The sequence below is a fragment of the Patagioenas fasciata genome, chromosome 1, assembly GCF_037038585.1.
Source record: "Patagioenas fasciata isolate bPatFas1 chromosome 1, bPatFas1.hap1, whole genome shotgun sequence".
Classification (NCBI taxonomy): Eukaryota; Metazoa; Chordata; class Aves; order Columbiformes; family Columbidae; genus Patagioenas; species Patagioenas fasciata.
The window spans coordinates 13,727,091-13,752,691 of record NC_092520.1 but is presented as its reverse complement, the minus strand read 5'-3'; the positions used below and the strand labels follow the sequence as shown (position 1 = coordinate 13,752,691).

The 25,601-nt window shown below is 42.4% G+C and overlaps 2 protein-coding genes across 4 annotated transcripts in view; both read left to right on the top strand.

Annotated features, from left to right (window-relative positions):
• The first annotated feature begins 262 nt into the window (after positions 1-262).
• Positions 263-19,283, top strand: CCDC82 (coiled-coil domain containing 82). 3 transcript variants are annotated; one of them, XM_065832183.2, is made up of 8 exons: positions 263-365; positions 952-1,501; positions 2,126-2,351; positions 3,445-3,537; positions 6,412-6,536; positions 7,357-7,527; positions 13,992-14,177; positions 14,740-19,283. In XM_065832183.2, exons 2-8 carry the CDS (start codon positions 959-961, stop codon positions 14,803-14,805), a joined length of 1,410 nt encoding a protein of 469 aa, XP_065688255.2. In that variant the 5' UTR covers positions 263-365; positions 952-958; the 3' UTR covers positions 14,806-19,283. The 3 variants fall into 3 exon arrangements, with proteins under 3 accessions (XP_065688255.2, XP_065688248.2, XP_071659672.1); XM_065832176.2 differs by having other exon boundaries at positions 271-371; XM_071803571.1 differs by lacking the exon at positions 263-365 and adding an exon at positions 600-680.
• Positions 19,284-21,731: 2,448 nt separating this feature from the next.
• Positions 21,732-25,601, top strand: part of MAML2 (mastermind like transcriptional coactivator 2) — a 219,010-nt gene continuing 215,140 nt past the window's right edge. Inside the window, exon 1 of the mRNA XM_065832218.2 lies at positions 21,732-23,864. Within this exon, the coding sequence (XP_065688290.2) occupies positions 23,466-23,864 (399 nt within the window). The 5' untranslated portion in view covers positions 21,732-23,465. The remainder of the gene's footprint in view (positions 23,865-25,601) is intronic.

The following is a 25,601-nucleotide window of genomic DNA, read 5'->3' as shown; positions in this document are numbered from 1 at the left end:
CCACACAGATTTTCCTCAGGAGTACAATTCAGGGCCAGCAAAAATGTGATCACAACTAAAACACCGCACTCTAACGTTACTTGGGAGCTGCCGGATGAGACTCCACAAGGTAGGGCACTGACGGGTTGTTCCGCTTGCGAGGGGCAGGACTCAAACCCCTGACCTCCGGCTCTCCAGCACTGCGCGCCAACCCACCGAGCCCAAGCACACCACGTGACACAACTCCCCTTCCCGCCTGCCAGCACTTCCGTAAACACCGCGGCAGCTGAGTGACAGCGGGCGCGGGCCAATCGCGGCGCGCAGGGCGCCGGGGGGCGGTGGCCTCTCCTCAGCGGCTCCAGCGCCGGACCGCGGGAACGTTAACGGTGAAAGTAACGGCTGCTGCGCGAGCTGCCGGGGGGTGCTGAGTTAGGGCGGGGGGGCAGCGGGCTGCGTGTGCCATGGCCACGGGCGGGGGGGCAGCGGGCTGCGTGTGCTGTGGCCGCGGGCGGGGTGAGCTCTGTGGGGCCCGGCAGGGCCCGCGCCTGGGCCGCGTCGGGTCTCGCTGCGGGCGGGCGGCTGCAGGTCGCTCTTTCCCCAGCCCAGGGCCGCTCCCCAGCCAGACCCGCTGCTGGTCCTGCCTGGGCGGTGTGCGTTGCGCCTCAGGGGCTCTGTCCCTCCTTGCAGCGTTGGAGGAGATGGTGGGTTCTGTAGCTGCGCTGCTGATTTTTCCGGTTGATTCGTTCTAAGTGTGGGCAGTTATGCTCTTCTACTGTTCTGGAGGAAGGTGTATCCTCTTCAGAAGCTATTGTGCATGCTCAGTTTGGTGCTGATTTCTAAGTGTGTTTCCTAATTAAATCATAAGCATATGTGATAGAATATCCATGCCCTTGTACTTTTTTTTTCTTTTTGAATGGCATAATGTAATAAGTACTCTGTTTTACCAGTTTACATTTTGTGATGTTGTCACAGCCTTCAAATGGAGATAAAAGCAGTTGTCAGAAGATACGAAACGAGAAATAAAACAGCAGCAACAGAACCGCCATCCAAATCCCGAGTTGATTGGAGACGCACTAAAAGGAAGCTCATACTGCTTGACAGCAATGACGAATCCTCATGTACCTCCGAGGAGGAAGAGTGTACCACATCAGAAGATGAAGCAGATGAAAAAGATGAAACTCTTGTGAAGAACAGCCTCTCAGATCAGGAGCAGAAAAGCCATGATGGAGAAGTAACAGAAGATGAGGATGAGCACATTGTGCCTGGGAAGCGTAAAAGGTTGAACACTTCTGTCTTGTGTGACAGTGATGAAAGTGAAGACAGTGATATACTTGTTAGAAAAATTTTTGCTAAACGTCACTGTATAATGGATGAAGATGAGAATTTGCAGGAACGGCAGCCTGATAAAACCTGCCCTGTAGAAAACGTTTCTACTAATAGGAAACAGAAAATGTTTGCAAAGTTGAAAGTTCTTGCAAGACAAAGAGCAACTCGGAGATCCTGCAGTAGCGAAAACTGTGAGGTCTGGATTTTGTCTTTGAAATTGAATTGGGGAAAATAATGTGTAGGAGAAGGCGAAGACTAATAGATATAAACCAGTGGGATTTTATTTATTTTGGCTTTTATTCATGGCAAATCAGTAATTCTGTTACATTTTAACAGTTGTCATGTTAGCTAGATAACAATATTGACTGCTGAAAACCTTTATCTTGAGTTTCATTTCAGTCACTGAGAATTTAAGAATTTCCTTTCATTTGCTTTTTCAGGCGTTCTGGTGACTAAGCAGCTTAGAACACAGGTATCTATCTTCTCTATGTAGTCAGAAAGGAAAAACTTCTTTATCATGCCTTTTTTTTTCCATGAAGAAATGCATGAGAGGATTATCAAATGATTTTTTATCAAGAAGCAAAATACCTGTTGAACTAGCTTGGAGATCTCATGTTAGTTTAATTCCTAGAAATAGACTCTGTAGAGGAGATGGCTGATTTAAAGCTGAAAGTAATTGTCATTAGTACAGAATGATGTATTTTTTTGAAACATGTGATTTGTTGGATAAGGTCAAAAATTTTATCTGATATGTGTAGTATTTTGTCAGTGCAGGTACTGTAAATTCTTGTATTTGAAATACTTTTAAAAATTTAATTAGGATTCAAATGATGAAGAAGAAATAGAAGAGGAACCACTCTGTCACTTGCCCCTCACACCAACAGAAAGCAGTGAAGCTGACAGCAACAGCATGAAAGATTTTATAGTAGAAGAAGAAGAGGATGATGATGATGACAACACAGAGCATGAAATAAGTGAAAACCAGCCACAACAGAAGGAACTGAATACATCAAATAGCGAGTTGCTGGCATACTACGTCCCACACTGTAAGATCAAAATTAGTGACAATTCTATATGTCTAACTTGCTTATAGTGCTGTAACAAATATTAATGGATTCTAAATACAAATACTGTTTCATAGGATATGATCGTTTAAAAGCAGATTCTGCAAAGGCTTCAATTTATTGTGGAAATACTCTGATTTACACAGTAAACTTCTATAGTTTTTCTGTGTCTTATTAAAGGAAGGGTATCATTTAGGGAGAAGGAAAGGAAAGCCTATTGCACAGATTTTTGAAGTTCATCTGGTTTAGGGTGAGGTAAGCTGCTTATAATGCAGTCATTCCTGTGGAGACCTAAAAGCGTAAACCTTCATCTTGTGATATATGCTAAGAGCAGCTATGTTAATTCTGGCCAAATTCTGTTCTGGAGAGTGGTGCAAAATTATTGTCATGAGTTTGGGGTTTTTGGAGCCTTTTTTTTTTTTTTTTTTTTTTTTTTTTTAATCTGTTTTTATTCCAAGATGGTGAGACTTGGGGACACTGGTTTGTAGGGGTTTCAATTTCAGCTGAACTGCACAGAGTGAGAAAACTTTTCAAATTGATCTTTTATGAAAACTGGTGCCTGGATGGAGCAGAGATTTGAAACAGAACTTCCTGCTTGTAGTTCTCTTATGTATTTTGTTGTTCAGAAGCAGGTATGTACTGACTGGACAGTCAGTGCTAGTGTAGATGGTCACAAGCACTTCTGCTATTTCATCCCCAGTGAAAACCGTAGCCAAATTGTGTGTATTTGAAAAGAAGTTAGAAAAAAGAAAGAGGAAAAAAAAAGCAAACCAGAGAAGGACAGGCTTATGGGTTTCTGTTATTTATTGTTTTGTATAGAACGAAATATTATCTTGTTGTAGTGTTTGTAGCTCTTACTGTGGATTCTTCTTGCTGAAAGGAGATGGGACATGTGTGACTTTAGAATGCTAAAATTAATAAAAATCATTGGGATAGGAAACACTGTTTAAAGACAAGGTCTTTAAATTGAAATTATTTTTAAATCCATATTTAAATTTAAACTTCTCACAATACTTTTAGCATTGCTTATATCTTTTTTTCTTGGTAAAATCTCGTTATATTGCGTTCTTCCCAGTGTCTCGCTGTGATCATTATGTTCACTTCAAAAGAATAGTAAAGGCTTTCCTCATAAATGCAATTGATGACACTTTTCTGAGCTCATTATATGGTAAGTAAATTACATTAAATAATATAACAATGCATTCAGAGTTATACAAATACATTTATTGTAGAGAAAGATGTGTTTCCTTTTTAGATTATGGGACTGTGAGTCCTGAGATCTGTTCTTTGCTGCTCTGTAAATTTGCGGGGAAAAAAAAAATCTATCTGAGAAGGACAGAGTAATCTTGGAAGAATGTTAGAAGGCATTCTGAGATGTAGGGAAGTGTTTCTCTGTTACTGATCAGTAGTAACAGTTCCAGCATGAAAGCAAAGTCAATTTCAAAGTAGATACCTCAATGAAAACATTGCAAGGTCAGCTGATTGTCAAAATGTTGTGTGCTTCTGTCGCGGTCCATTTGGTGATGGACTCACGATGGTTTGTTTACCTTGATCTCGAAGTGCAAAATTAAGGTGACCAAAATGACAAGGGGTTATAATTCAGTCAAACAGTGTAACTTTATTATTTTGCCTGTAAAGCGGCACACAATGTTCAGTTAGGAACCACCTTTTATGCTTAGCAACAGCGCTTCACCCCTCCTCTCTCCCATGGACTGAGGCCAATCTCCATCTTTGTTTCACAGTGCAGACTTAACTGCGCAGGCCCATAAAGTCCCCGCTTTGCTTGCCAAAACTTGTCTGCGCCTGCATCACCTTGCGTTCAGTGGTCTCTTACTTGTCTGCTGGGTGACCTCAAGACCCACGTGTTCCTCTTCGTTGGCCTTAGTAACAGGGAAGAGGTGAGCAAGTTTGGTTGAGGCAGCAGATGAAATCCATCTTCTGGACAGCAGCTATTGTTACCTGGAGTCCTAGGTCAGAGAGTCCCTGTACCACGCAGTTCTTTCTCTCGGGCCATTCTTGGTGTCTCTCCAAGTTCCTGATGGCGATGTTGAGGCAAATACTGTTGTTTGGACTGACTCTTACAGCTTCGTAGTCAGTACTTCTTGCCTTGTTCTTGCTAAGGCAGTGATTTTTGGCATTGGCCTAGTGAGGCTGAATGGCAACCTCACCCATAGTTACAGAAGTGCTGTAAAGATGGGATTGATGAGAGGACGGTCAGTGTCAGGCTGTGGCAGGAGTCAGCAGAGAGCCAAAGAGAGGACTTTTTGGTGTCATCACGAACTTAGAGGGAATGAAAAACACCACAGATTTCAGAATAAAGGCTGTGTATTCCTGGAGCTAAAAAAGTCTTTCATCTACCACTGCTAGTTCTTTCAGGTGTTAGTTTTGTTTACCAAGTGAAAACAAGCTTAAGGAAAGTAATAACTTTGCCATATTTATGTTGCAATAGCTTCATTCTGTTTTGAATTGTACCTGCTCTACAAAACTAACAATTGCCAAGGTGCTGGTAGTAGTTCTACTATGTGGATGAGTTGGAGATTATATTTTATCTTTCTGAAGAACACAGTATAATGTGAACGTAGTCTAGCATTACAAAGATTACACAGAATGGATTTTTCTGAGTTAACAGAAGTTAATCTGTTAACTAGTTTGCATCAAGAGTAGCTACTTTAGAGTTCAGACTTGCTTTTTATTATGAGGGATTTTTTATGGTCTAGCACAGCCTCTTCAAGCTTTTAGTATAGCTGACTTAACTGTGTGTAAAGTGTAAATGGAAAAAACAGTTTTAACGACGGTGGCTATAATGACAATGACAATCAACTGTTCACATAGAAAGATAGAAAGCCAGTGGTCCTTGGTTCTGTTTCATTGATAGCAGCGTTGCTGAAAGACTAGGGAAGGTAGCTGAATTAATTTATATATCTGTACCTGCTGAAGCTTGAGACAGTGTGAATTGACCTGCACCTATGAAATTAATTAAACGAAAGTAATTAATTAATGAAACTTTGGGAGACAATTGTGGAATAGTGTTAGAATCATAGAAAGTCCTGAGTTGGAAAGGACCCACAAGGATCATTGAGTCCAGCTCCTGTCCCTGCACAGGACAACCCCACAGTTCACACCATGTGTCTGAGGGTGTTGTCCAGTCTCTGCTGGAACACTGTCAGGCTTGGGGCCGTGACACCTCCCTGGGGAGCCTGTTCCAGTGCTCCAGCACCCTCTGGGTGAAGAGCCTTTTCCTAATGTCCACCCTAAACCTCCCCTGGCACATCTTCCTGCCATTCCCTCAGGTTCTGTCACTGGTCACCAGAGAGAAGAGTTTGGCACCTGCCCCTCCTCCTCTCCTTGTGAGGAAGCTGTAGCTGCCATGAGGTCTCCCCTCAGTCTCCTTCAGGCTGAACAAACCAAGTGACTTTAGGAGCTCCCCATATGACTTCTGCTCTATAGCCTTCACCAGCTTGATTGCCCTTGGTAGTTTCAGTCATCCTGATACTTGTTTATTTCTTTTCCTTGAGTAAGTATTTGGATGTACTTATGCCGCTTAAGTGAAGGCATCTGAATGCTGCTGAAATTTGAAGGTCAGTTTCTATGTGTTCTTTGTAAGTGACAAAGAGATTAGTCAAAATTTCTCTGAAGCTGCTCAAAGCAGTTTGTTTTCATAGATTGCAACCTCCTCATACGTTATGAACATCTCATACAAACTGGACAAAAAGCAATGCACTTTTTTCTTTTTTCCCCTTTTCCATTCTTTAAATGTGTTTTAGTGAATGGGTCTCCATTTGGAGACTTTTCCTTTTACCCTTGATTGTAGAGTTTATTCATGTACCTCTTGTGATACAGACTTTTAAAATAAATATATCAATTTATCAAAGATGCATGGATCACTTTTATGAATAACAGTAGCAAATGTGTTCAGTAATAATTTATTAAAATCATTCCTAGTTCTTAGTATGCAGTAGCATAATGTCCTTGAAAAAATTATTTGAAGAAACTTGTACAACATAGGGTGGTCAGCAAATTAGTAATGACTCTCACTGAACAGATGGGACAAGACAAAAGCAGTATGCACAAGATATGTTGCTTTCACTTCATTATTTGGATGACCGCTTCATTCAGCCGCGTCTGGACAACTTAATCTCTACAAGTCGCTGGAAAGATCGATACAGGGTAGGTAGCTTCTATTTTAAATAGTGAAGTGGGCTTCAAATCATATTAATGACATTTTTTATACTGTAATTCTCAGTAAAGGTACAATCATTGCTATAATTATATATTCTTTTTTAACAGAAACTCATTGTTCTTTACCTTACATAACTTGTTGTGATACTTTAAAATATCAGACTTATTTTATGCATTTATAAACAGAAAAACATTCAGGTTACAGAACAGAATCTGTTCAGTTACCTGAGTGCTTCTGCTAACTTCAGCAGATGACTTTTTGAGGAATTTTTGTGACTTGCTAAATGTTATAACAAAATTTCTTCCTCCTCCCACAAAAAGATAAACCGGTATGTTCATAATGAATCTTGTACTACTTCAAATAAATGAAGTCAATATATGGTAACGTAGTCATTGTCTATGAATTGCTAGAACAGTATTAGTGTGTTAGGTGTGCTGATCTAATAAACGCTGTAATAATGGAGTATGGCCAGTGGAGAGATACAGTGTATTTATTTGAAGCAGACCAACTGGTATAGTTTAACCCTCACCCCCCTCAAAAAAAAAAGAGAAAAATAAGTGCCAGGATGCAGGAGCTGTTCTTTAGGTCAGAAGCTGAAAGAAAGAATTAATGAACTAGAACTGAATGAAGTGTTGGAAAATTATTGAGAAGGTTTATGTTTGCAACTGAACAGCGAAAGATTCAGATTTGAATCTCTGTGGTTTCTCTTGCACTAATTTTGTAGGAGTACAGAGTACTCAGCAGCCTCTTTGAGGCATCTTTCAGTTTAGGGAGTTTTTTTAATATTATTTGAAATCTGTTTTTCAGGAGCGTGTGGATTGTTACCCAGATGTTCGCATTATCATGAAAAATCCCAAAAATATGTCTTGTCATGCCTGTGGACTTACTCGGTATTGTAAGTTTGATGTGCTGCTCTCTGGAAAGCTTTATAATAGTAGCACTTTGGAAGCAGATGACTTCATGTCAGATGACAAGCAGGTAACTTTGAACAAGCACCCTATATAATTGTTTTTAAGCTTTGTCTAGTGTTACAGCAAATCATACAAAGGACAGAAATCTTATTGACACATCTAATGTCTGTAATGCTAAAGGCAAGAGCTAAGCTACTGTATTTCCATGTTTAACCTCTATTAATTTTTAAAACATGAGGACTATTTTGCGGTTTGGAGGAGTGTAGTCTTGGATTTAGCTAGGAATTACGAAGGAGGTTCCTATGAAATTTCAAAGGATGAATAGAGAAATTCCCCTCTGCCTCCCCACCATCCTTTCTTATATCTGGGGAAAGAGGTAATGAAAAGGATCCTCAAATAAACCTAACTTTTATCAAGAAAATAAATCTGATGACTTTCTGTGACCTTTGTTTTTGCCTGCATCACAATTATCAGTGTGCTGTTTCCTCCCCGCTTTTGCCACTTTAATATTAATACCTGATGCAACACATGTACTTGCACTGTGGTAAGCACTAGTAAGCGTAACCCAACCATGAGATGGACTTCGTGATAAAAAAAGTAAAGGACTCTAAGACATGCGATAGGGTTTATTGATAACTCTTGCCTTCAAGTCAAAATTGACATTTGCCTCAGTTTTTCCTCTGATTCAAAGCTCTACAGTTTGAGTCTCATGCTAGACAAGAAGGAAACTCTAGGTACATAGTGTCCTACGCATCCTATTCAGCATGCTTGTCTTTTGTGGCGCATGGGGACAGTCTGAAACTGTGTGTCCAAGAGGCTGACAGCACACTAGAAGATTCGCATACTATAACCAGAGTTCTAACACAAGCACTCAATCAGTTATTTCTAGAACAGTCTTTCGTTTTGTCAGTGAACACATAATAGAAAATTGAAAATCCTGAAGCAGATGTATATCTTAGAGAAAGGAAAAACAGTGGTAAAAAATTACATGACTGAGTGATGCTTTGAACATGCTTTGCATTCCTGGTTTTCACCAAGTACCTGAGAACTATTATGGCTTTTTTTTTTAAAATCTTGAGTAGATCCTAACTCCATATGCCATGAGTCTGAGGCTTTAAATGAAGTATAACATTTGCCTCAGATTTACATGTATTCTAAATATCAGAATGCCTTTTCACTGAAATTAGATCACTTGAAAGCCCTTTACCATTATGTGTGCTTATCATAGAATCATTTCAGTTGGAAGAGACCCTCAGGAGTCCAACCATAACGTAACTCTAGCACTAAACCATGTCCCTAATATAATGCCCTTAAGACTCTCCCAGCAGGAATATTGCGTTGATTAGCTTTCGGAAATATTATAAAAGTAACGTTCTATATAATGGGTGATCATCTCCATTGAATAACTGTGTGTTCTATGTTGTTGCAAATAAGGTTTGTTCTACACCGGGTCACTGGGTTTGCTAATTCTGTGCCTACTATGCCTCCAGCATTTGGAGCATCCATATGCACTCCAACTGCTCTTGTTTGCTGTAGGTCAGAACATTGAGTGAAATAGTGCCACTGTCATTCTGATAGTCCAAGTGCAGTCTAGTCAGAATTTACTGCTTCATTCTTCAGATTTTTTTCACATCTGCTATTTCCCATGTAGCTATTCACCCAGGACAAAGTATCTTGACATCTTGGTTGCACTGACACTTGAAATTGCTGGTCACCTTTTGAGAAGACTTGTTCCTAACTACTTCAGTACTTTTTATTAGAGGGTTTTTTCATTACTGCATTATCAGAACTACTTGTCCAAACTAGAAAACATTTTCATTTAGGTAGTCTTGCATCTTTTTCTCACTCATCTCTACCAGGGTATTTTGCATGAAATCGAATTTTTTGAATGAAACACATCATTAATTTTGTTACATAACGTTGCACTGGGCAGTCATTTTAGATGGCCTGAGCAGTCAATTTTGTTGTATTTCACAGCTGAGACTTTTGAAGACTTTGACTTTTAAGAACCTGAGTGTTTCTAATATTTAGGGATCTTCTCTTCAAATTTACAGCTACCAGTGATTGTTATGATTAGATATGCATTTGACCTTATTAAGTAATGTAATTCATGACCTCTTATGATAAACGCAAAGCACATGATTTGTCAAGAATAAAAGATTGCCACAGTTGTGTACCAAGCTGATATCCAAGTTCTGCCTTTCTTCCCTTTCATGAAATTTAGAAAGTATATGCCTTTTCTTTGTGAGTACGAAAGAGTTTTTGAATACAGCTGAAGTTCTTCAGTATTTTCTGAAAAGAAAGAAGTGTAAGGACAAGTTATATTTACAATATAATTTGAAACGAGGTATAACAAGATTTCTTACATAAAATAAAGTGAAGCCCTCATCGAACTGGAAATACACCTTACTGAAACTCAAGACTACATCCTTTGGATCTTTGCAAATATTCTAACTCAGAGATTTGAGGGGCATCAGTGTGATTATCATTATGTCATCGTATTGGGTTCTGCATGTAATGCAGAATCTCGGAAAATCTGTGCCACAGTTTTTCTTAAATGCATTACAGACCTTTCTGAGCAGCAGTTGTTTGATAAGTCTGTGTGTGCATAATAAACAAGGGAGCTATGCTTTTCTAGCAAGGCTTTTCCCCTTGTTTATTGAAGGAAAACAGTAAGTCCTTGGCAATCATACTAGCACGGCTACTGCAGTACATCGCAGTGATTATTCTCTCTTCCATATGGGTCTCTGAATGTAGATCACCAAGTTAAAACTTTTCAGTTTTTCGTGGGAAGTGTGTGCCTTACCTAACCAGAAACAATAAGTGAACTAGCACAAGAATTTAATCTTTACTTGACTTCTACCTTAGCTGTAGAAATAACAGTAGTAATTCCCTCACTGCTGTCTAAACGTTGTCCTACATAAAGCAATGGCTATTTTCCACTTTGGAAAAAAACTTGAAATATCATACTGAATATTGAATTAACTTGCTGCTTCATTTTTGTCCTTTTCAGTAGAAAATGAGAGCTTTTTTACCCTGTGTACTCCAGCCTGCTTGTTCATGCTCAGTCTAGCTCAGGGGCTGTAGAACATACCTAGGAGAGTTATTGAGCACTTCCCAGGAATTTTTGATAGTGCCTTTGTAATACAACATTCATGTTCTTATGGTGACCTGTAATTTAGACTGCTAAAGGAACTGTTCTCAAGTAGTCTTTGAAATTCTGCTGCCAGTGTGCTGATCAGCTTGTCTTGACAATTGAGAAAAAAAGGAGGAAAAAGAAAAAGCACACAGAGCTACGTGAAACTGGCACTTCAAGAACTTAATTGACTGAAAGAGAAGACAGTTTAGTACCAGCAGATCAGATTGAATGGAAACACGTAGCTGGACTGTTTTCTAAAGTTTTATATGAAAATATTTGAGAAAAGTGGATATGGAGAGAACAAAACCAGACCTCCCACGCTCTTCTTCTGCATAGAACTTTCCTTTTCTCTCATCTCTGAAGCATTCTGCTTTGCCAGTAGAAAGAGAAGAAAAACAGCTGTTGCAGTTTTGCTTAGGCTTGCAGTGATTGTTCTGTGTGTTAGTTGCCAATTTTCATTCCTCCACAGCCAGGGAGGACCGAAAGGTTTAAAGGTGTAGGTGTCTCCTACACTTCTTTGCTTCTGTGTCACCTGGATTATAAACTGTTTTCTTCAATCAGTCCTAGTGTTCTACTCCCATTTATAATCATTCTTAGAGGACGTGGATTCAGTCACTACATGTTGTGCTATTGTCAGGCTACGCTCCTGCATTCCATACAAAGTGATTTAACACAACTTTGGCTGATACGGCCAGCTTGAGTAGATAAGTTAAGTGTTAGGACAGAGACACTGAGAACCACGAGAGGAAAAAATTAGAATGAGTACAGTACTGAGATTCTTTCCAAAGCTGCATTCTGAAATAGCATTGTATTTTTAGACAATGTTTCTTGCTTTAAAAACACAATACGTAATTACACTATATGATATTTAACTATTGCCTCTGGCATTTCTCCAATGTAGAAATACTTTACACCTCGCATATAAATGGACTATGAAACTCATTGCCACAAGATACTTCGGAAAAGTGTTAGTGGGTCCCAAAAGGGATTAGACAGATTCTTGGGGAGGCTTCTTCCACACTGTGGAACATAACAGTTGGGATGACACAGACTGTCTTAACAGTTGACTGCGAGAAGCTGAATGGCAATGTTATGATCATTCTGGTGTTGGTCCTGCATCTTATGCCAACTTCCTAAATATCTCCTGCTAGCTGTTGTGGCAGGGGGAGAATTGGGCTGTCAGTTTGATGCGGAATGGTATCTCCTACATTACATCACATAGTAGTCCAGGTGCCGCACCTCATTGCTTGGGATACTTGAGAAGTTATAAAATGCTTTTACGAAACACTGCAGCTCAATTGCTTCAGTATTTGAAATGGTACTCCGGAAAACTGAATGAATGAAGGTTATGCATTTGTTGGCAGGCCTTGCACTTCAGAAGCACCTATAGCACCAAACACAAGACTTACCTTTTCAGTCTTGGGAAGGGTAGAAGACGGAGCTGCAGATAGGTACATTTACATGATCAGTAGAGAATTACGATGTAGTGATAGGAATTTTTTATCTCAAGATGGTTAAAATTGAAGTTAATAATCATAGGTCAGATGAAAAGTTTTTTAAAGTGAATATATGTCTAACTTCAGTGATATTACACTTGCTTATATCAGTTGAGCTGCTAGTTAATACATTTCAGAAATTAAGTATATTAATATATTTAAGAAAATATATAAATAATGCATATTAATATAAATCTAGTTTCTGTAAAAGTCAGTAGATGCTGCTAGTGCTAGGTTGTGCAAGTAGGTCATGTGTTTTGGGGAACTACTCACAGGTGCAAATATTTGGTCATGCATTTGGAAAAGCTTCCTGAAAAAGTGGCTTGTAAGCATTGATTCAAACTTAACTTTCTAGAAGAGTATTCAGATGATTGCCAATGGCAGCAGTAAAGGGTATCACTGTTCTGGCTCAGAAGAGTTCATTTTGCAATATATAACATTGTACGGTTTTTTTATATGTGCACCGAATTGGAAATAGCAACACAATTGCAACTTGCATTACTGATGCAAAGAACTTTGACCTTACAAAGGTTGCTCACTCAAAACCATGCTGCTCTTGAAGGATAAGCTGATGGTTTTGGGGGTTTTTTGTTTGTTTTTACTAGAACTAAATCCGTTTCTTCTGTATGTATCAGGAGCTGAATTTCTTTACACATGTATTAATTACATTGCTTTTGAGTGTAGAAAGCCTGACCTCTGAAAACCAGATGGATGTAGATTTACCTGATAGGCTTTGTCACCATGTAGTTGAGTAGTAGTCTGTGCACCTGTGGTCATTTACAGGGAATAGATTCCTCTTCTGATTTGCCATTGTATGTACTTGAATTACTTCTCTTGTACAAATAGAACAAAACTTACTCTGGTGAAATGCAGGATGTCCTTAAATGAAGATGAGCTTTGTCTCTTCCTCCCCTCACCTGCAGTTTCACATACTCTTAGTGAAGATTTCGGACTGCCAAAAATTCTTGTAACCAATGTATTACTCAGTATTTTCAGGTAAACACCTTTACCACTTAGCATCTTCATATAAAATCTGACTTCCAGATATGTGCTAATACTTCCCTGTATTTAACGTTAGTGCTGATAGAAGATAATTAATCTACTCTAATCCATGCTCTGATTATGTATTTATATGTGTATTTACCATTTGTTTCTCTGTAAACACTGCTGTAAAGAAAACCATTAAATAAGACGGTTCTTTCTTTTCTGAGTAGAAATTGTAGAAGTAAACCTGGTAATAACTGGGAGATGTAGAGGCTTTGTTTTCTACAGCATTAGGGCTACACCTCCCAGACAGCTGCAGATTCACTTTTGCGTTGTATAAAACCTTGGTTTTCAGATTTTATTTTTATGAAATCCAATCTATATATTTATTAAATATATGTTCCTAGGCATATGTCTGTTTGTATTTGTATGTATTTCTTGAGGAAATATTGACTATTATTCAGTCTACAAAATGCTAGAACTGGTATTTCATGTCCCTAGGAAGTACTCCAAATTAAGTAAAAGTAATCAGATAATTTATTTTCCCCTGCTTTCACAATGTGATGGCTGTCTAAAGGGTTAATGACTTTGTAACAAAGTTGCACCAGGAGACAGGAAAGATACTACCAATTATAAACCTGGTTGTCTTTGCAAGAGAAAACAGTACTGATAAGCTGCCACTGCATAGACTTGCTGACTGCCTGCTTGCTCAAAAATTGTTCTGTTGTGGCTGTGAAAACTACATGGTTTTGTGCTGATTTTGTGCATGTATTGTCATTCTGTTTATTTCATTATTCAAAAAATCTTCCTAGACTGACTGATAAAATCCTACTAGACTGACATAGCCATTCTTTGTGTTGTCAAGATAGTCACAATTCTATCAGAGAGAATGATGTGTTCTCTTTGGCCTAGGTTTTGAAGGTTGGTGTGGTGTGTGCAGATCGTACAAGAGTTTATCACAATTTGAAGCACTTCAAATACAAGTTGTATGTGGATTGCAGCTCCATTACAGAGTCAGATGGTTTTGTGGATGAACCAGTCAAAGACACAGTTGAACGGCTCTTCAGCCAGCTGGAAGACAGTGGGTGGATTCAGAAGGTATGACTGAGCTATTTGATGTATCCTTTTCCAAGCAGACAAAAGTAAGCTGAGATAAAATGTCTGATTTAAATGATAGCTCTGAATTACTGGGCTTCAGTAATATCACTCAGATTAACCATTCATCCTCTTCTGCTGACCCAGTCTCCCAAACAGTGGTATCCTGCTGCGTTCACATAGAGTTTGTGTCAACTTGTGACATTAAGCCTTTTGACAGCTGCACTATCTCTGGGCTGTGGTGGGCGGGCTCCCATTTCATTTGAAAGCAGCAACACAACAAACTCAAGCTGTAACTTAGAAAGATTTGGAACACGTACATGAGACACAGCGAGAATATTTTACTCCTCTGTTTATGCTGAAGTACTTTGAATTATTCAGAAACACTTTATGAACTGTTGTAAGACAACTTGTAGTACAATTGCATTTAGCAAACTTTCAGATATCATTGCTGCTGGACTGTTATTGGCATGCTTGTATTGTATTAAAAAAAAAAAGAAGTAGTCCTTATGTAATTCAGTTATTAAACATTGATAAAATAATACAGGTTTTATTTTATTTGCAGAGATATAATGATCTTGAAGACTGCATTAACGATGCAGACAGTTTCCAAGAAGAGAAAATGGATTAAGTGGTCATATAGATCTTTGAAAGACATGTTGTAAAAATTGGAATGGCCTGCTTTATCTGTGTGCACTTCATCTCTGCCTGGTCTTCAAGATTCTTTTTAAGGCTGTGTTACACTTAAATCCATATTCCTTTAAACTGTTTGAGAACATGCTCTATCTTTTTTTCCTCATCGGTGTCAATAATAACCCAAAGTTTTACCAAATAAGTCCTTCCAGTCTTACTTCAGAGTAAGTTTCCTTCTGTTCTTAAAAATAACATCTCAGTATCTGTTTACTTGTGAAATGAAACTTTGACCTATTTATATTGAGCTGCATTGTAGGGAAGGTAGGAGATGCTGAGACCTTTGGAAGTAGGTATATTTGGAAAGATAAGTCTGTCTTATAGAAGATCATATGACTTGAATCTTACTTTCCTTGTTATATGCGAGTTCATCCATTTAGAATGATAGTTACAATAAACAGGACCCAAATGCAAAGATCTGGTTCCTTTCTGAGGAAACAGTATAGACTGTTGCAAAGCAACAGAGGAAATATTCTGCAGTCCTGAGTATGTTTGCAGCACAGAAGTCAATCCTCTCTTCAGAGAGTACGGGATGAGTCACATTATAGCGTCATGCAGGTTGAGTCTGGTGTAGCCATCTAAATGAACACTTGGGCCCACAGTGCTGTCTCTGATAAGCAGCCGAGGCAATTTACTGAGATTTTAAACATCAAATTACATTGTGCAAACATAATGGCAACAACTTGCAGCAGCTAAAAACCTAAGAGAGTGGATTAATGTGGCCATGCAAAATAAGCAAGAATTCTTCCAGCATAACTTAACAGAAAGTAGGAGTTGCTCAGAATCATGATGCATGGCTTACCTGAACAGCATGACACCCAAATCAGAGTTCTTTGGAGCCAGGGCAGTAGATTTTTGAGGAGTTAGGAAGGATTAAGTACTGTATTGTCCATTCTGAAAAACTGGATGTGAGCTGGCAATGTGTGCTCACAGCCCAGGAAGCCAAACGTATCCTGGACTGCATCAGAGGGAGCGGGGCCAGCAAGTCAAGGGAGGTGATTCTGTCCCTCTGCTCCACCTGGAGTCCTGCATCCAGCTCTGGAGCCCTCAGTACAGGACAGACACAGACCTGTCAGAGTCCAGAGGAGGCCACCAAGATGATCAGAGGCTGGAACAGCTCTGCTGGGAGGACAGGCTGAGAGAGTTGGTGTTGTTCAGCCTCTGGGGAGACCTTGTGGCCTTTGACTACTTAAAGGGGACCTGCAAGAAAGCTAGAGAGGGACATTTTTTTTATCAAGGCCTGTTGTGATAGAACAAGGGGCAATAGCTTTAAACTGAAAGAGGGTAGATTTAGATGGACATAAGGAAGGAGGATTTTGTTATTGTGGAGGTGCTGAGACACTGGAACAGGCTGCCCAGAGAAGCCGGGGATACCCCATTCCTGGAAGTGTTAGAGAGAGATCAGGCTGGATGGGGCTTCGAGCACTGATCTAGTGGAAGATGTCCCTGGTTATGATGGTCTTTAAAGGTCCCTTCCAACCCAAACTGTTCTATGATTCTGTCCCAGTACCTTGTGCTGCATATAAAATTAATCAGATGTAGCCTAACAGAAGATGCAGGGTGCAGGTTTCAAATCAGTTTGGAACTGTTCTTACATCCTGCTGTATGCACATATTATTAGTGTTCTGTGGCTGAGCAACTTAGAAGATACCGTAAACACTGTAGATTTTTAACACGCTCTCTCAGAAGCAAAACTCGTGAAACCTAATTTCTCATAGATTTGTCAATAAAAACTCCCCATATTCATTATGCCATGCTACTGGTAACAGATATGCTGATTGGCTAGTTAGCTGCTGCCAGGTGTATCACTCGATGGTGAACATCTACTGACTTTTTTCCATAGGAGTGTACCTTAGATTTGTCATTCACTACCCTTTTTCCAGCATTCAGTGTAAGAAGTGAGCTGCTTTTATATTTTAAGGGGTTGAAATTCAACAGTGGTTTATATGTTATTATATCTATTAGCTCTAATATCATCAATTCTCTGTTGTGCCACATACAGATAAAAGATTTACAAACCAAGATGAAAAAAAACAGTAAATAGATTGAGACTTACTTTCAAGTAAAATTATGTTGAAGATATTATTTCCATACCTTAAGTGTGAGTTAGATATGTAAATATTCTGAGATCTGATATATCTTATACTTATCTCGCTGGTTATCAAAGCTGAAGGAACTCTGTTTTCTCTTCTTTTTCTTTCATTACTGTTTTGCTGGGAGTATTAGTGAGAACACACCCATCAACTTAAAAGCACTCAGGAATCCATCTCCAATAAATCCCTTTTAGGAAAAGTAATGCCCCTTGATGGTCCACATCTTTCTGTTAACAAATTCTCTTTCCACTGTTGTTGGCTTCTCTAAAATAATAAAATAACATTTATGTTTGGTGTAACATTATTCTTACAAAGGAAAACTGTTCTGAAGTAAACAGGGTTTTGTACTACATAATGGAGTATGCCCTCTCAGAGCCTTCCTGACTGGTCTTAATTTCTGCTTCCTTCTGAATTTTCTGGCAACTCTCTTATTTAAAAATTTTGCTATCAGAATGAGGGGTCAATTTCTCATTTTGCCATATTTAGGCTGTTTGCTATGGAATTAAAAAAAATAAGTTTAGGAAATTTTGGCATGCTGATTACTGGTAATATTTCAAGAATGCATACGTCTTGATTGAAAATGAAAATTGGCTAATTATTCCAGTGATTAATTTTCCTCATTTTTTTTATATCTACATCCCCGATCATGTTTCTCACCTCCATTCACTGAAAAATTGAGAGCTGTCTACTTCTTTTTTCTTCCTGCAGGCATTTTTTTCCAGATCTTAGTTATTCTGTCTGTGACGGGGATACAAAAGTGTCCTGTTAAGAGTTTCTTGGAAGAAAGTGTGTCCATAGGTTTACTCATCTTGTCTGTGATGTCACCAGTTGGACCGAGAAAATGCTTAGAATTGACATCACTGATTTCTGTTTCAGTCGGAAACTGATATTTGATCTGGCTTGGCAGAGGCTGACAGAATGTTTGTGTGTGTGTATAGTTTCTCTTAAACTTTGATATTCCCCTCACTGAGATTGGAGGAAGTGATAATGTTTTTGTGGCTGTTGTTTTAGCTGAAGACTTTCTGCAAGACAGAGAATGCAAAGTATCATTGCATCATGTTTACGTTTGTCTTCACCACAGGAAAGGAAAAGATTGTTTAGAAGAGCTGTAAATGTAAGAATTTAGATCAAATTTTCCAGAACAGGCTGTAAATGCTGGTACTTGTACAGCATGAAGCACAAAGAGAACTCATCCCCTGAGACTTTCTATGTATAGAAATACTCAGTAAGAATATTTCTAGCAGAAAAATTTTGTGCAAATATTTAATGATAGGAGAAGTTAGAAATCTGACCAGTCTTTCTTAGTTCCTTTTCCACAACAGAGAATTTGAGTGGAGTTATAGGGTGAGAGAATATTGTGTTCATTTTGATAGGAAATTTTTAATTGTCTTCAGACTTAATTTTTGAAGCAGTAGCTCTAATTAAGATAAAGTACCTGTCTTCATGGAACGATGAAGGGAGCTCGGTATGTGATTAGACTCAGAGAAGGTGACTAATGATCATACTTGGAAATTACTTTAGTTCCTGTAATGTTTCGACAATCGGCCCTACTTTAAGTTCTGTAAGTGGACACCGTGATAATGATGAAGTTCACACAGACTGTATGCACAGGAACAGCCCTACTAATGCGATGTATTTCGAGGAAAGAAGGCTCTTTTTGGTCTGTATGTCCAGTTTTTGCAGTGAGGTACAAAAAGAGTTGATTATTTTGCCTATGTCCTTCAGTTTTTGGAAAGAAAGTCATTTGTGGATTAAATGGGATGGTGAACTTTGCTAATACTGGATAGCTGTTAGTGTCATTTTTTTTTTTGACAGTTAAGGCTTCTCCTGTTTCCAAAAAGCAGCTATTTCTAGCAGTTTGGCAGGCAAATACAGGCAATTCCCATGCTTAACTTTTCTCATTTACTTTTATTTAGATAAATAAAGACTTGTAGTTTTATCCTTCTTTAAGTCTGTCTGGATAAACAGAGTGGGTGTGTTAGATAAACACATGTAAATACAATACCACTCCAAGAGACATACCCAGCACACACAAAATAGACTTGATAAAGTTGACTTTCTTATTCTGCTTTGAGAAATAAGAAATATGAATTTCTATTCTGAATTTAGAGGTGAGACAAAAGCATGTATAAGAATGTATATGATCTACCAGCCAAGGAACAATATGAAAAATACATGAAATGGTATTGAAAGAACCTGATCATATGCTCTGCATTGGCTTCACTTACCTGAATAGTTTGTGTGAAATTTAGTGTTTTTCTAGGTAATGAGTGATGATGTGGGGTTCTTTTCTTTCCCTGTTGTTTATTAAATAAGATGAAGAGACTGTTTCTTTGTATTTCTCTGGGGATTATATTCTTAATTAAAAAACTGGTGGGTGGGTGAGTGTTTGTTCAAGATGGCTTGTTTTACAGTTCAAACAGAGCAGTAATTACATGTGGCTTGTGCCCAAAATTTCAGGACAGGAACACAGATGCTGGTACAGTCAGACTGTGCCCCAAACTTAAAACAATTTCCCAGGTGAGCGGCATGGTACAGGAGCCTGCCTTGCTGGGAATACCCCAGGAAATACAGGTATGTGTAGCTGTGAACGTTCACAATGGGTAAGAACTCTCACTGAATAGCAAATAATGGAAATGGCCGCAAATTCATAGCTCTAGTTTGCAAAATCCTCTGCAGGATTGATATTAAGCATGTGCCATTCCAGTGGAGTTCATTTGACTTTGAAGTAATCTGATACATGATTTTCAAACAGAGATGAATGAGGTATGTGCCTAGATTTAAGCATGTACTCAAATTTTTAAGTGACAAAGGTTCAGCACAGTCTTTTTGTTCCATTTTGGGAAAGTTGTTAGGACAATGGGATGTCTATGGGGAGAATTCCTGGCTGTGAACCCAGCACAAATAAGTGTTTTGCTGATCTGGAAGGGGCTGCCGACTTAAGGAACTCAGAGCTTCAACAGCGGTGGTGAATTCACACAGAAAAAATTCTCAAGCATGACAGCTCATGTGAGATCACAATATCATGTAAAAAGGTCACAAATTAATGTCAACTGAGGAAAAAAAAAAAAGTAATTATTCAGGACCTGTTATTTTTTTACTGCGTGTGTTTATTAAATGTCTATGACACAAATCGCAAGTGATGTTACGATAATATTAAGAACCGTTTGCTTTTAAGAAAATCGACAAGTAGCCAATCCAAAAATGACAGCGGTGTCCAGGGGCTGGTAACATTCGCCAGGGTGTTCGGACCAAACTTGAGAAGGTGAGGGATGGATTTAGCGTATTTCCTTCTCTGGAACACCAGGGGCAGCATTTGCTGTGTGTTGAGCGACCGGGGACTTGCAGTGCAGCCCTGCAGCCCGCTGTCTCTGGCCCTGAAAGGGATGTATTAAAGCACGGAACACGAGATGCTGCTTGGAAAAAAAAAAAAAAAAAAACAACACAAACAAACAAACAAAAAAAAACAAACAACAAAAAAAGGTGAAGCTTAAACGTCTTAAGTTAAAATTCAAAAATCTTTGTTTTGAAAGATCATTCTCTGAGTTCTACAAAATCTGGTAAGAGAGAGAACTCCTGCAGCTACTCTGGTATCTTCCTGAGCAGCACCACTGATTTTGTATTCCCACAGCAACTTGGAAAACTCCAGTCAAGACTTTATTTAAAACATCCTTCCTTATTCTCCCCGAGATTCATGTGTTACTGTTACACATGTCTTCTGTGACTGAGCCTCTGATATGAGGCAGTGACACCTGAGCTATAAAGAGAGAATAAAAGCCCTAGTGAGGCCTGAAGCAAAGGTAACATTGTCTATTATTTTACAAACATTAAAATTTCAGTTTATTTTGCAACCCTGCCAGCCCATTGTTTTCAACAGATGCACACTACTGTAATGTATCAAGTAATAACCCACTCTTCCTCAGATGTTCAAGGTTAAAAAAAAAATCCCTTTTTCCTGTTGGCAATAAGGCAGCACATCCACAACCCTGGCTTCCCCAAGCCTTGTCCTTCAGAGAAGAGTCAAAAGTCTTCGCTGGAGCAAACGTGGGGCCGAATGTGCTCACACAGCCAGGCCCTGGAAACCCACATGAATGTTTCTTGCAACATGAAGGAGATGGGAGTTATGTAAGTGGGGGCTTTCATATTTCCCCTATGTCCAATGCTGCTTTGGGGGGATTCTCAGGAATGTGTCATTTCATCATTGACATTGCATTTGCATGTATGACCTTGGAAGGGGATAAAACCATCTGAAAGCATTATTCCTCTCCATCCTCAGCTTAATGTTCCTGCTATGTTGTGATAAAATTTCTGTACTTTTCCAACTGCAGCCACTGTAGAACTAAATGAGATAATGCACCCTTGTACTAGGGCTGTGCAGTCCCAAAAAACCTTAAAGGTTTTCCATCAGGGATGTGTCCCTGCATGCTTGGGGGCAATTCTTATTCCCAAAGAGGTATCTGGGAATTTGGATAATACAGCCACGGTAGCACAATAGCATATTGCTTTAATAAAACCGATCATCTCCCAGCTACTTCTGCATCCTCCTTCACAACCCACCTACAGCAACACACAGAACCTGACAGCTGCCGGTTGCAGCAAGGCCAGTACCAGGGACCAGGTCCCACAGTTGGCCACCCCTGCTCCAGACAGAGGAGTCGGGCAAGAGAAGCACCGAGGCTGCGGCTTTCCCGGGGAGCAACCTAAGTGCAGGCGTGACATGCCTTGCTCCACACACGCGTGAAGCTGCTGTCAGAGCCCGGAGCTGCCACATCCCGAGCCTGACCTCGTGTCGCGCACTCATCCCGTGCATGAGAGCGCCCTAGAAGGCACTGCTTGTTTTTCTACCGCCTGTTCCAGAGAAATCCAGCTGGTAGAGGAGCGCAGCGCCGTGATTTATTTGAGAACTCCCTCGTACTCGCCTGAAGGTCTCGCCGCCAGGGGAAGAGGGAGAGCGGGAGGCTGCGCTCCTCGGCGGCTGCTCAGGGCGGCGCAGCGCCCGCCCGCGCCCCGGCACCCAGGTACCGAGCGAGGAGGGGAAAGGGGATTTCCTTGGCTTCCTCCCATGCAAATACCTCCCGGGGAGCGGCGGCAGCAGCAGCGGCGGCGGCAGCAGCGGCGGCCCGACTCCCCTCCGCGGCCGCTGGGAGGCTCCGCGCCTCGCCCCGGCCTCCCCGGCGCCGCGTCCCCGGCCGCGCTATCGCCGACACCCGCCTCCCGCCCCCGCAGCGCCCCGCACCGCGGAGCCGCTCCGCGCCGCACCGCTCCGCGCCGCACGGACGGGAACGGGCACCTCGGGCACCCGGCGGCGGCAGCGCCCGGAGGAGGCAGCGCCGATAACCCACCGGCAACCACCCACCCCAGCGGGTCGGGGATGGAATATACAAAAACACAAAGGAAAAGTGGCTGGACTGTGCTGGGTGCAAAATGCTGGAAGTTTGTAAGTGCAACTCTCCGTTTGTAATTACTGTCTGAAGAGGGGCTGGCTTTTTTTTTTCTTTTTTCTTTTTTTTTCCCGTGCTTTTCTTGAAACTGTACTTGAAACTATTCAATAGCTGGGAGTATAAGGGAAAGTATGCGAGAAGAGTTCATTGCCTGGGTTCGTAGCTTGCTGCTTTATTACTAAGGGGGGGAAAGAAGCACTGAAATCAATACGGATTTTATCCAGTGGCTGGATTAACTGAAGGCGAAGCGTGGTCTGGAAGTCCACTGACTGACATTGTACCGGACCGGGGGATCCGTCTCTCTTATTTTTAGAGGAACTACAATTTAGCGGCAGACAGTTGGACACAGTAATAAACCGACGAGTGGCCAGCAAAGAGCGGGCGAGAGAAACGAGAAAGCACAAAGCCTAAACTAACCTGAGCCGCCTCCTCCTTCCCCGGCTCTTTATTTGCACATTTACTAAAGACTTAAAAAAAAAAAAAAAAAGGAAAAAACAAAACCAAAACAAACCAACAAACCCCACTCCACCAAATCTACCAGATTTTTGGTCCGCTGGGGGTTTCTCCGTGCCGCCTTTCCTTGCATAAATTTCCACTTCAAGGAATAACCCCCCCGCTCCCCCGAAATAAAATAAAATCAATAAACCTGCCAAGTCTCACTCATTCCCGAGGAAGATCTCCGTCCAGGGATTCATTTAGGAGGCAGCGGCTCGCTTTTTTTTCCGCCCTCCTCCCCCGGCGGAGGCCCCCCCGACCCCTCTCGCCGGGCGCCCTTTCCGCCCCGCGGAGCCCCTCGGCGGGGTTTGCCCGGCCCCGACCCCCGCCCCTCCCGATGCTGGCACAACCTTAGCGGCCGCCGGACGCCCCCGTCCCACCCCCGATCTGTCAACCCCCCGCGGGGCCGTCACCGCCCGGGGGCCGGGTGGGGGTGGGCTGGGGGCGCAGGGCTGACCGCCCTCCGCCAGCCCTCGGGCTCGGGCTCCCGCCGCTGCCCCCGCCTCCCCCCCTCCCGCTCCATGCGGCAGTGAGGACCGACCCAGCCGGAGGGCCAGGACCGGCAGCCAGCGATGGGCGACACGGCTCCCCCCCAGGCCGCGGGGCTGGGGGCCGGGCTGCTGGGGGGGGGCCCGGCGGCGCCCCGGGTGCACAGCGCCATCGTGGAGCGGCTGCGGGCCCGCATCGCCGTCTGCCGCCAGCACCACCTCAGCTGCGAGGGGCGCTACGAGCGGGGCCGCGCCGAGAGCTCCGACCGCGAACGGGAGAGCACCTTGCAGCTCCTCCACCTGGTGCAGCAGGGGCAGGGAGCCCGCAAGGCCGGCAAGCACCCCAAGGCGGCGGCCGCCGGCGGCCCGGCCGCCCCCGCCGCCACCGCCGCGCCCCCGGACTACCACCAGCACCTCCTCAGCAACGGCGGCATCAACGGGGAGCAGCCGGCGGGGGAGCAGCGCGCCTCGGCCCTCCTGGCGGTGAGTCACAGCGCCCGCTGCCGGCGGGGAGGGGCCGCGACGCGGGGCGGCGAGGAGAAGCCCCCGCTGCCTTCAGGGCTCCCCCGCAGCCGCCCCTCAGGCGAGGCGCGAAGGTGGGGCCGGGGCCGGGGCCCGGGCGCGCTCCGCCCCGGAGCTGTTTGTGCGGGCGTCGGTGGCGGCCCCGCTCGGTCCCTGCAGCCCGGACCCCGCGATGGTCCATAGTGGGTGCTGCGCCCGCCGTGGCATCGAGGGTGTGAGGGGCGGTGGGCAGGTCTGCCCGGCGCGGAGCGGGGGAGCTGAGGGGCTTCTCCTCCCCGAAGGGATTTGGGGACAGACTTCAACTCATCGAAGGGATTTGGGGGCTGCTTTATTTTTTTCAAACCCGGCTGCAGTCCTAAAAGCACATTGCGTGTGCCGTCGCCCCTGAAGAGGGGCAGTGGTGGCAAACAGCACATCCCCAAGCAGGGGGGAAAGTGCCACTGAAGTGTGCCTCGTGTTCAGAATTTCCCCCTTTGCCCCATTTCACCCCGTTCGCCAGGGCTTTAGGCGGCTGTTTTCACTCCAGTTTGCTGTCGTGTCCCTCGAAGTCGGCCGGTTCATAGGCCCGGGGCAGGCGGGCAGCGCTGAGGAGCCAGAGCCTGTGCGCGCGGTTGAGCTGCCGAGCTCGGCCCCACGGGCACTGGTGGGCGCAAACTGCGGCGCCCAGCAGATCCAAGGCGTCTCACACCCGGTGCTCCCAGCACCAGCTTCACCAGAAAGGGTCGGTTTGTTATTATCACCGAGTGTGTTTTGTGGAGCAGAGGTTTTCCAGGCAGTGCTGCTTTGTAAATAATATGTTGACCTTTTTCAACTGGAAATTGCTCTGAACATGTCACGGAGGCAAACCCCTGTCTCCTGTTACTTTATTACCAGCAGTCCATTTACCGTGCTTTTGAAGCATATGCTGTGCTGTGCCTTCCAACTCTTAATTCTCAACACACATGCGAACTATTATGAGGAGTGACTGTGTTCTGGTAGGCCCGCGGCTGCTATTCGAATGGCTGAAAATAGATCGCTCCCTCCGCGCCAGACATCAAACCTATCTTTCTTAGAGCCTGACGTATGCTAAAACAGGACCTTCATGGTTATTTCTCCCTTCTTACTCGGGAGTTTGCCAAGGTGTGTGGATTGACGTTTGGGGCTGCGTTACTCAGCATCATTCATGAGGGCGATGATGTAAGCATTAATGCGATAACATTGTGTCCAAGGGGAATTTAGGCACTTCGACCTGATTCAGTGTTCAGATTAAATCTCCCCACGTTCCTTGTCACAATCAAGAAAGCCATTATCTTATTTTTCCAGTATGTATTAATGAAATGCTTTGCACTTGTCTTATGGGAAAAAAAAAAAAAAAGGCTTTTGCCTAATAATGTACGTCCAAGAAAAATCCACTTTCTGAAATCAGGGAACAGGCCTGTGTAGGTTTTTTTGTTTTCAGGTTTTTTTACTAGTTGTTACTATTATTATGAAATAGCTGGAGGCAGATGTTTGACAGCACTAAATGTAACAACTCCAAAGAAAATATTGAAATATTTTAATCTTTTAAATGCAGAGTGGTTGTCCTTGTTTCTGAAATACCGCTAACGATTGTTAACTTGCTCTTTGCTGGACAATGCTGTGCACAGCCCATGCTCCACGTTCTATGTTGCGTTACCTCCCAGATAAATCTGCACAGATGTGTCTTTGACAAGGGGAAGG

What these genes read in the sequence shown, in the direction of transcription:
- CCDC82 (XM_065832183.2), top strand. Translation starts at nt 959, where the DNA reads ATGGAGATAAAAGCAGTTGTCAGAAGATACGAAACGAGAAATAAAACA. An exon ending in GGCATACTACGTCCCACACT is followed by an intron (nt 2,352 to 3,444) that starts GTAAGATCAAAA and finishes CGTTCTTCCCAG; the next exon opens with TGTCTCGCTGTGATCATTAT. An exon ending in GCTGGAAAGATCGATACAGG is followed by an intron (nt 6,537 to 7,356) that starts GTAGGTAGCTTC and finishes TCTGTTTTTCAG; the next exon opens with GAGCGTGTGGATTGTTACCC.